Source organism: Podarcis vaucheri, assembly GCF_965113315.1.
Source record: "Podarcis vaucheri genome assembly, chromosome: 5".
NCBI lineage: Eukaryota > Metazoa > Chordata > Lepidosauria > Squamata > Lacertidae > Podarcis > Podarcis vaucheri.
In genome coordinates this window covers 80174032-80185163 of record NC_138763.1, presented here as the reverse complement: position 1 = coordinate 80185163, position 11132 = coordinate 80174032, and the positions used below count along the sequence as shown (strand labels likewise).

At 45.0% G+C, this 11132-nt stretch overlaps 1 protein-coding gene across 1 annotated transcript; it reads right to left on the bottom strand.

The window, feature by feature from the left end:
* Positions 1-152: 152 nt before the first annotated feature.
* Positions 153-6116, bottom strand: LOC309532980 (elastase-1-like; the record flags this gene model as incomplete). Its single annotated transcript, XM_082223762.1, has 6 exons — positions 153-340; positions 1247-1413; positions 1846-2126; positions 3255-3349; positions 4833-4942; positions 6107-6116. 6 exons carry the CDS (start codon positions 6114-6116, stop codon positions 164-166), a joined length of 840 nt encoding a protein of 279 aa, XP_082079888.1. The 3' UTR covers positions 153-163.
* Positions 6117-11132: the final 5016 nt, after the last annotated feature.

The following is an 11132-nucleotide window of genomic DNA, read 5'->3' as shown; positions in this document are numbered from 1 at the left end:
GATTGCAGGGTTGGCCCTAGATTCCAATTTCAGCTCAGCCATGAACTCAAATCTCATTTCCCAAATCTCATTTCCAGAATTCCAGTATTAAAATAAGCACACATTCCTAAATTTGCAAAGGATTTTATTGATATCCCTGGACTTCCCTTCTCTTCCCTGTCCTTTACAAAAAAAAATCCCGCATTCTGATTGCTTCAATCCAAGGAATATACGCAGATGTCCTAGTAAAGACAGTAGGCTTGTTCTGCACCTGGCACCCAACTGGCCCGAAGCTCACGACCCCATGGACTTCCCATGTCTCTCTCTCAGTTTGGCAAAGCAGTGGGCCACCCGAGTCTCCCTGAAAATAAAATATCGTCCAAGAGTTGAAACATGTTCATATGCCAGTGAGGGTTCAGTGGTAGACTTGAGTGTCGATCTAGATGGGATGCTAAATATCCAGGAGTAAAATCTTCCACAGTTTTTCGAGGTTATTAGCAATGTTATTAGCATCTCAAGATCACAGTGTTGGCTGCATGAGGTTAACTCTTCCTCTGTGCTACCCTCCCAGTTAAAAGCATCCGCCCCAAATGCCTTTGCCCCACATGAAGGTATCAATTTGATACCTGTATGTACTGACCAACGCAACAAATAGCAATAGGAGGTACAGGAGGAGAGTTAGGCCACAGTGTCCCAGTGCCATAGTTCTGAAACACTCCCCAGCCCCTAGTATTCACCCTCTAAGAAACTATTGGAGATCCTATTCACAGATCTCCTTTGTCATACATACCTGGCTTGATCCTGAAACAGTCGTATTCTAAGTAGTGACATAATAGGGTTGCCATACTTCCCAAAGTGAAAATCTGGACACAATTAACAGTACAGTGGTTGCTCAGGTTACATACGCTTCAGGTTACAGGCGCTTCAGGTTACAGACTCTGCTAACCCAGAAATATTACCTCAGGTTAAGAACTTTGCTTCAGGATGAGAACAGAAATCTTGCCGCAGCGGCGCAGCAGCAGCAGGTGGCCCCATTAGCTAAAGTGGTGCTTCAGGTTAAGAACAGTTTCATATTAAGAACAGACCTCTGGAATGAATTAAGTTCTTAACCCGAGGTACCACTGTAGTAGCATGATAAGCTCTTAAATCTTTGGCTATTGAAGTTGCAAATTTTTCAAACCGACAGTGACAGGGAGATTTGTCTACTGATAGCACCTAAAACCAGATTGGTGTGGAAAGGCTCTGCATGAATATCCCATTTCTGTACCTGGCAGGCAGCGGAAGACCTTGCCGTATCTTTCAGTCCAGCACAGAGCATTGATGTTTGGATTTTGCTTCCCCAGAACTTCTTGAGGTGGCATGTGTTGAAATCTATGACTGGCAACTTGGCCTGATTCAAGACCTCGGAGAGAGAGAAGTTTTCATCTTGTCCACCTTCAGTGCATAAAACAGAAGAAGAGTAAGAACCAGAACATTTTTGGAACCTTGAAGATTAGCATTTTGTGACTTTGCAGTACACTGGAAATGGTAAATACTTCGAATTTTCCATATTCTACAACTCCTTATATTCTAAAGAAAATTATCATGTCAGGGCTCAAACCTGTCTCAGAATAACGACACTTGTGTTAGAAGGCCTGGTTTTTAGTCCTAAGCATGTGTGGCTGATTTGGACTTCTCGGTTGTCAAGGAAATGCACTCTGCACATGTTTAGAGACTCTTTAACATATTCCAAGACTCAACTCGGCTACCAAAAACTGATTCCAGGGCCAAATTCATCTAACTTCGCACAAATTAAGGCTGCAAAGCTATAGACACTTATTGAAAACAATGTAATTCTTATTGGTGGCACACGACACTCTGAAATACCTCTCGTGCCCCCCCAGCCAGTCACCCAGCAGGAGTGTCCCGGACGGAGAAAACTGCCTCTTTTTGGCAGGCAGGCATACTGGATAAACCTGTTGGCGGCAATCTCTTCCACTGGCTTGACCAAAGCAATGTCATACTCTAGCTCAGTTAGCTGAGGGTACTGAAAACGTTCGTGCCGATAAATTCGCTTCACCCGGTAGCTTCTTTCTGTGGATTCCGGGTAGTTAAGGTGATGCTTGCCGAGAAGAATTCGCCAGTTGGTGACATCTTCTTCCTGTCCCCTGAAAATGATGCACCGTAGGGTTGGGTGTGTTGTCTCACATGCCCCCCGCCCCGATCTGCTTTTACCTGCCTTCATAGTAAAGTAAAGGTAAAGGGACCCCTGACCATTAGGTCCAGTCGTGGCCAACTCTGGGGTTGCGGCGCTCATCTCGCTTTATTGGCCGAGGGAGCTGGCGTACAGCTTCCGGGTCATGTGGCCAGCATGACTAAGCCGCTTCTGGCGAACCAGAGCAGCGCACGGAAACGCCATTTACCTTCCCGCCAGAGCAGTACCTATTTATCTACTTGCACTTTGACGTGCTTTCGAACTGTTAGGTTGGCAGGAGCAGGGACCGAGCAACGGGAGCTCACCCCATCACGGGGATTCGAACTGCTGACCTTCTGATCAGCAAGTCCTAGGCTCTGTGGTTTAACCCACAGCGCCACCCGCATCCCACCTGCCTTCATACTTAAGTCTCATTCTCCACCCAGACTAGTATCGCTACCATAAATGAGCGAAACCGCATGGGCACTCAGAAAAAAATGTTCCCACAAGAAGTTTCCAAGTATAGTTTTTCACTGGGGGACAAGTTAATAAAACCGCTCTGTTTTCTACATGTAGAAAAAATTATATATGAATGATTACAGTGGCCAACGCAGGTTCCCAACCCTTTTGCCACATGTGGAGGTGGACGTTATACTTAAGGGATAAACAACAGGCAGGAGGAAAGCTGTTCAAGTCTTTCTCCTGCCCACTGCTTCCCACTCCTTCATCTCCTCTCCTCCAATGGCTTTCCCACAAGACAGGCTCAGTGACCAGAAAGAAGCTTAGCCAGACAGAAAATAGGGGGAGAAAAAGTGACGGAGAAGAGAAAAATTAGTGTGTGGATAATGTCATTATATAGTTTAGCCAGCAGGTGGCACTGTACTTAATTGTCTTTGGGTGGGGTTAGGGGTTTCCTGTTGGTGTTCTGTACTTGTTTAAGAAAGTCAATAACGTTCTTCCTGACTGGTGAGTCCTCTAAGCATTGCATGATAGTAGGTACGCCCCACCTGCTTTATCGATGCCAAAAGGCATACCATTTTGCATGAGCCACCCACATTGTTTTGATCTTCCTCCACAAATTCACACACAGTAGATAACTTACTTCTGGAAGCAGTGGGCAGCAGTGAGAACCCAGTTTTTGTGAATCAGGGTGCCACCACAGACATGGACGAATATATCGCTTGGTTTAGAACGGACCTGGGAAGGAAAATGGAGGGAGAAAATGCAGAGCTGAATCACAGGAAGGAATTGGAAGTAGGGCAAAAGTAACCTCTGCAACAGCGGTTGCCAAGCTTTCCCTCCATAGACCATTGGAAAACTGCTGGGGATATTGGGGAAACCCTTAATTTTTAGAAGCAATTGTAAATGGTCACAGGCCAGAGTTTGAGAAGCCTGTTGCACAACATATCACATGTGAAATGGATTTTTAAAACAAGGCATTCTTTTTTCCCACTGCGTACATAAAGCAAGTCAGGTATGTGAAGTCTTCCTGCACAACAGTCTAGCCATTGAGCCAGGCCTTTTTTCAGGATACTCCATTCCATTGCCCCTCTTTTCCTTTCCTTTCCTTTCCTTTCCTTTCCTTTCCTTTCCTTTCCTTTCCTTTCCTTTCCTTTCCTTTCCTTTCCAACTTCAACATTCAACCAAAATGTTGAGATAGCTGAGCATGCTCAATTTTCATTGGGCTGTTTTGGGTTCTCGCCCCTAACTCCACCTTAGTTTTTGTTTTTTAAAAAAAACACTTTTCTTTTCTTTTCTTTTTGCAAACTTCGGCATTCCCCTGCTGATAGGTCCCTGTGGTGCAAAGATGACGTAGTTTTCCCCACATGACAACTGGCACTTGGAGAATTCGGAGCACTCTTAGTACATAGGGCAAGTGTGGCCTGCAACAAAATATTGCAGTGTGAAGTACAATTTGCTGTGGTGGAGATTAAAGAAGGAAGAAACAGATACAGTGGTACCTCAGGTTACATATGCTTCAGGTTACATACGCTTCAGGTTACAGACTCCGCTAACCCAGAAATAGTACCTCTGGTTAAGAACTTTGCTTCAGGATGAGAACAGAAATTGTGCTCTGGTGGCACGGCGGCAGCAGGAGGCCCCATTAGCTAAAGTGGTGCTTCAGGTTAAGAACAGTTTCAGGTTAAGAACGGACCTCCGGAACGAATTAAGTACTTAACCCGAGGTACCACTATACAGTAGTACCTTGGAAATCAAACAGCTTCGTTCCCAAACGTTTTGTCTCCCGAACGTTGCAAACCCGGAAGTGACTGTTATGCTTCCTGCAGTCAAGCAGAAGTTACACTTTTGTTTTCGAATGTTTTGGAAGTTGAATGGACTTCCGGAATGGATTCCGTTTGACTTCCAAGATACGACTGTACAAAGAAACCAGTAATTCATGACCACGCCACCCTGGGAGCAAAACAATGGGCAGCTAGCAATTCATCTCCCAGCCATGCTGAACAGGGAAGTAATAAAATTAGCTGAACCTACAAACAGGAAAGTGTCAAGCAAATTTAGAAAGGGCCTTTGCTTACTGGAACTTAGTTTCTGATTGGAACTACTTCTGGTTGGACCTAGCTTCTGAACAGACAGGTTGGAGGCCTCTCTCGTAGACTCCAAGCCCTCCTCCAAATTTTGTACATGCCCAAGGTTTGAGAATCACTGAAACGTTTCGTACCTGTAAGGAGACTTGCCACGGCCAAGAATGAGGCCTCGCTTCATTGCCGGCAATAATCTTAGCAAATATGTTTGGTTGGAAATACGCAACACCACAGTTTTTAGGCCAGTCTGAAATCCAAAAGAAAAATAATGGGGTTATACAGAAAAGCAAGGGGGATATTTAAGCCAGTGATAGATATATGATAGAGATAGATAGATGATAGATAGATAGATAGATAGATAGATAGATAGATAGATAGATATAGATAGATAGATGATAGATAGATAGATAGATATTCATGGTTCCCAACTGTGCAGAGAAGAGTCCTTTGTGTGTACAGAGGGGGTCTTTTCAGTACAGTACAATGAATGGGTGTGTGTGCAGGGATAATAATAATATTTGTATGCCACTCATATTTCCCCAACCACTCTGGGCGGCTCCCGACAGAATATTAAAAACATGATAAAGCAAGTCTGATCGTGGTCCTTTCCACATGCGTTAAATGGTCCGAAAAGTGCTGCAAGTCCTTTTGAGATCGCCCCTCCATGTATCTAATAAACGTAGTGTCCCAGTCTGTCCCTCCATACATTTAGCAGAAGTGTGAAAGAGGCTTATTCGTAAGCCACATGTGAAGCCCCTCGCATACACACAGCGATTGGGTAGAGCCAAAGGGTACAATCCTACGCCCTTCCACCTTCTTTATTGATGCCAAGACCCTCCAAGTGTCCCTATTTTCCAGGGACAGTCACAGATTTGCATAAGCCATCACAGTTTCTGATTTGATCCCAGAATGTCCCGCTTTTCCTTAGGACGTCCCTATTTTCATCAGAGAAATGTTGGAGGGTGTGCGTCAACCCACGGTATTTGCAAACCTCTTTTGATCCACCTCCAAAAATTCACGCCTGGGGTGGGTCTGAGTTATTTGTTCACATATTACACTAAAGTAATGGCCATAATGTTTCATTGCCCATGAAATAAAGGAAATGAAATAAATAAAGGGCCTTCTCGGTAGTGGCCATGAAATAAAGGGCCTTCGCGGTAGTGGCGCCCTCCCTGTGCAACGCCCTCCCACCAGATGTCAAAGAGAACAACAACTACCAGAGTTTTAGAAGACACCTGAAGGCAGCCCTGTTTAGGGAAGCTTTTAATGTTTGATGTATTACAGTATTGTAATATTTTTTTGGAAGCCGCCCAGAGTGCCTGGGGAAGCCCAGCCAGATGGGCAGGGTATAAATAATAAATTATTATTATTATTATTATTATTATTATTATTATTATTACTTACGATATACCTTTTCTCATTTACGATAACAAAGCAATATGCCAATACACACATGACGCATAACAAATCCAATAAAATCCACACCAAAAAATCATCGCAAAAAAAATATTTGTGAATGATTTGTTTCTGAAAGGTATGCAATCTTTAGTCATGCTCAGTTTAGGGTTACCCGTTGCTGAAGCAACATTTGATGGTGGTGAGAATTGTTAGCAGACCCTTATTCCCCTCACAGAGTTAACTGTTTTCAAAGTGCCCTGGGAATACAGATTGATTGTTAAACCATTCCTTATGCATATCCCAACCTTTTTCTGTGTCTATCTGCAGAAAGAAATTCAGTATGTGTTGTAGGTGTGAAATCTCCCATCTTTTCCAGTGGAATCCCATTCATGTCTACTTCAAAGTATGCCCTGGTAAGTATTATAGGATAGCATCCTTTACCTTAATGTCACCAAAGCTTTCTGTTAAAGGTACAAGAGCAAGACTAGGAACAAAACATGGCAATCTTCTTCATAATTTGCACAATGGTAAGAATAAACTGAACTAGATGATGCAACGTTCTGACTCCGTATAAGCAAGTTTCCTGTGCTCCTATGTAATAACTGCTACCAAGAAATGACAATCCCATCTTACCTAAATCCAGGCGTCTGGGAAGAAATACCGCCAGTGTCAAAGACACCTTGGTCAAGGAAAGCACAGAAAGCCAAGCAAAGAACCTGTCCAAAATCATTGCCAAAAAAAAAGAAAGAAAAAAGGACTTGATCCAGGAATTATGAAAAGGGAAACTGAGTTTGCATGTGCTATCGTGAGCAGGAGGGCTGGATCCAGCGTGAGAGAAGAGGGGACTGCTGCTCGTTGTTGCTGTCGCTGTTAATGCACTCAGACAAAGCACAGAGGATCAAAACAATGAGGTCTAGATGCTTCTGCGTGGACGCGACACTCCTTTCAATGGCTTGCTGCAAGAGAGCCGTTCTCATCAGCAATTTTACACCAAAAGGCCCAAACAAGTCAGGGAGCAGCTGCTGCAAGATATGGGGTATGCACAGAAGGATTGCCAACTGACCAGGAAAAGAAATCAGTCAAGTGTTGACCGTAACTCCCACAAATGGAGGTGAATGCAGAGATAATGTTGCCACTTTCTTTATTGGCTCGGCTCTTGCGCTTTTAAGAGCAGATTAATCTTCCCTCATTAGCAGGAGGAAGCTGTTCACTGACTCCAGATAACGCTCATCTCCCTGCAGTGAAAAGCTCCAGCTTGCTACTGCCTGGGCATTGGGTAGCAGTTAAAGGCAGAAGAGCCAAAGCTGAGTTTAAAGTTGGCAACCCTAAGTGTATGCGGTCAGTCATATGCAAGGGAGAAAATGATAGGATTTATTGGAGGGATTTTGGAATTAGAGGGGGAGGATGATCAAGAAAATGCCATTGACACTTTCCCTGTTAAGAGAGGGGACAAGCTTTTTTCATACATTAAAATGGGTGTGCTGAGGGAGGAGGGGGATCACACCCACTAGCTCTGCATCTAATCTCCATACCTTTATCTGAATGTCAGAACGTGCCTCTGTATATGCAATGACATGCACATAGGCTCTGCATCAGCATCCATGCCTGCAGTCAGGAACCCTGCAAAATTCAGCACCCTAATTGCAGGGGGCGGATCTAAACACAGGAAAAACAGAAATTAGATTATCTTAACGAAAGAAAAAAATTCCTATGGGAAATGTCGTTTTAAACTATCCCTGCTCTCTGGCGCCATCTGGTGTTGAATGTTTAAAGTGCATTCAATTTGTCCTTTCTTTACTAATGTAGCTGAGAGCTTGTGTGCATGGAACTTATGTGCATATTCAGGATCTGTTCCCACTCTCTCATGGGATTGGGATGAGGACAGCTGGGTACAATTCCATGCCCCTTTGCACCATGGGCATAACCAGAATTTATGTGGGGGGGGGCAGGCTTCATGCTAGGTATATTTCAAAAAGTAAAAACCAGGACACCCTGAAAGTTGCTGAGCTGTACTTAGACAAACACCAAAAAGACACAGAACCTCTATTTGTTATTTATTTAGGGGGCAACTGCCCCTCCTTGGCTATGTCCATGCTTTGCACACATTGAGCCTCCTGCACACTGTTCTTGAAGGAATAAAAAGGGACTGTGTCTAATTTCCTACACCCACATTCAGTGACTATGGGAGGCAGGAGCACAATCTCCAAACTGTTCAGTTGGTGGTGCTTAAAGGCTTTCTTCAAACCTTCCTGCTGAATGTGGGAAGGTCAGGAGTAGCAAACAGGGGCTGGGTCAGTGAGGGCAAAACTGCTGTACTCGGACTGGGGAAAGCGCTTTGTGTAACTCAAAAGCTTGCACATTGCATTTTCAACAATGCTTGGTTCAAGGTGTATTCTTTTTTACTCACCGTTTGAATCTTGCTCCAGTGAAGCAAAACAACTACAGTGGTACCTTGGTTTAAGAACAGCTTAGTTTATGAACAAACTTGGATTAAGAATGCTGCAAACCCGGAAGTAGGTGTTTTGGTTTGTGAACTTTGCCTTGGAAGCAGAACATGTTTCGTTTCCTGTTGAGTGTGTTCCATTTGTAAACTGAGTCCCCCGTTGCTATGGGAAAGCATGCCTTGGTTTAAGAACGCTTTGATTTAAGGACGGACTTCCGGAATGGATTACATTCCACTGTATTTGGAACTATGGAACATTATAGGTCCCTTGCTAGAAATTCATGACTGTTCACCAGGTGAACACTAGGTGGCGTGAAGAAGCTTCTTCATATTTCTATGAAGGCGGTAAAGCCAATTTAATGCACTGGCAGCTCTTGACCCAGATTTGTTAAATTACACTGCCTCTAACTGCATCAAGTGTTCGTGTGTAGAGGGAAGGAGGAGGGCTGGTTGCTGGGTGGGGAAGAGTCAGCCTGATTATGCAGCTGAAGAGGCTGCTGTGAAATTGTTGGCAAGCTACAAAGGGTAGCTTCATTTTCTTATTGCCTATGATTTGCACAGGGACAGTTTTTCCTCATTTCTGTCTCGAAATGCTACAGTTATTTCATACACTGTTGAAGGCGGAGCATGCTCTGTGGTTTATTAGGAGTCCGATAAGCAGACAGGTGACATCTGCTTAGCTCATATATTAGACATGGGATTAATGCATCTAAGACTCGCAAGCTGCAGCTCAGGATTCTGCAACCTCCATCCATCCTTTTTCTGCGTGTGGGTTTTGAAAGGTTGGGAAATAAAAAGTGCAGCATATAGCCTTCTTCTAACTGGTTGAGCCAGGCCTACGATGGGACACGGTATCTTAAGGGTGACAAAACACCCCATCAGTAAAAATGGGTGGAGATACAGTGGTACCTCGGGTTAAGAACTTAATTCGTTTTGGAGGTCCGTTCTTAACCCGAAACTGTTCTTAACCTGAGGTACCACTTTAGCTAATGGAGCCTCCCGCTGCTGTTGCACCGCTGGCGGGCGATTTCTGTTCTCATCCTGAAGCAAAGTACTTAACCCAAGGTACTATTTCTGGGTTAGCGGAGTCTGTAACCTGAAGCGTCTGTAACCCAAGGTACCACTGTACAAGTTTTATTGCTTTCAAAATTGTGACCGGTGTGTACAAAGGAGCTGGGCATATTATAGGGATTTGAAACCTGTGCATGCTGACATCTTGCAAACATCCTCAGCGAGGCCCCGGAGAGTTGATTCTGAGCCTCATGGTTGTTGTGGAAGATTGCGCTCTGACTGCAACGCTGCACCCGAGAACAGCACTTTAGTTTTCCTTCTAGGTAGGCATGTGAGTTTGTGAGTGTGTGTGTGGCAGAGTCTTCCCATCCAGCCCATTTACTTTGAACTATAGAAACTTTTCAAGAACGTTCATCTGTGTGAATCCTGACCCAGGATTGCCTTTCTTAGTCACCCAATAATATTAGGAACTGGCTTTTCTATACATAGAGATGTGAAGCCTTCACCACATCAGAGCACTGCTGAATAATTTGATCCCACTGCATACAGTGGTACCTCGGGTTACAGACGTTTCAGGTTACAGACTCCGCTAACCCAGAAATAGTACCTCGGGTTAAGAACTTTGCTTCAGGATGAGAACAGAAATCGTGCAGTGGCGGCGCGGCAGCAGCGGGAGGCCCCATTAGCTAAAGTGGTGCTTCAGGTTAAGAACAGTTTCAGGTTCAGAATGGACCTCTGGAACGAATTAAGTGCTTAACCCAAGGTACCACTGTATCCTGCCTTTTCCTCCGAGGTCAGGTTATATGAGGGAGTTATCCCAATTTTACCCTAAAACAAGCCTGTGATATAGGTTAGGCAGAGAGAGAATGTCAAGCCTAATAGAGCAACCCAGTGACTTTCAAAAAAGTGAGCAGGGAGTTGAATGTTTTCTCCACAGCACAAATATGATACTTTAACAACTGCATCACATTAGCAGTAGCAGTGGCAGCTGATGGGAACTATGCTTTAGAACCCCAGATAGGACTTCCCGCCAGTGGCGTAGCGTGGGTTGTCAGCACCCGGGGCAAGGCAAGTAATTTGTGCCCCCTAACCCGTGGATTTGCGCCCCCTAACCCGTGGATTTGCGCCCCCTAACCCTAACCCCCAGATGTTGTGCCCGGTGCGGCCGGCCCCCCCTGCACCCCCCACGCTACGCCACTGCTTCCCGCCAATGCAGCAGCTCCTCCGCACGGACCTGGCTGTGCCTCTGCATAGGCCCACTATGACAGGCGATGCAGAAGGAAACCTGCTATATTGCCAGAGGATCAGTATCAGCTGATCCACATGGCTTCCGAGATCTGCCCTACTGGGCAGGTGACAAGATTATGGGTGTTATGATCATATGATGCCTGGGCTAAAGCCCTTAATGGCTTAGGATCATGGAAGGCAAGCTGTCTCCATATCGACCTGCTTGCGCAGAAAGATACTTGGGGGGTGGACACCACTCTCACAGGTGGCTGCTAGGGAGATTGGTGCCCCCCCCCAAGACCTGTGGAAGACTCTCCCATAAGGGGTAGCCCCAGAGCTTATGTTATTGTCCTTTCAG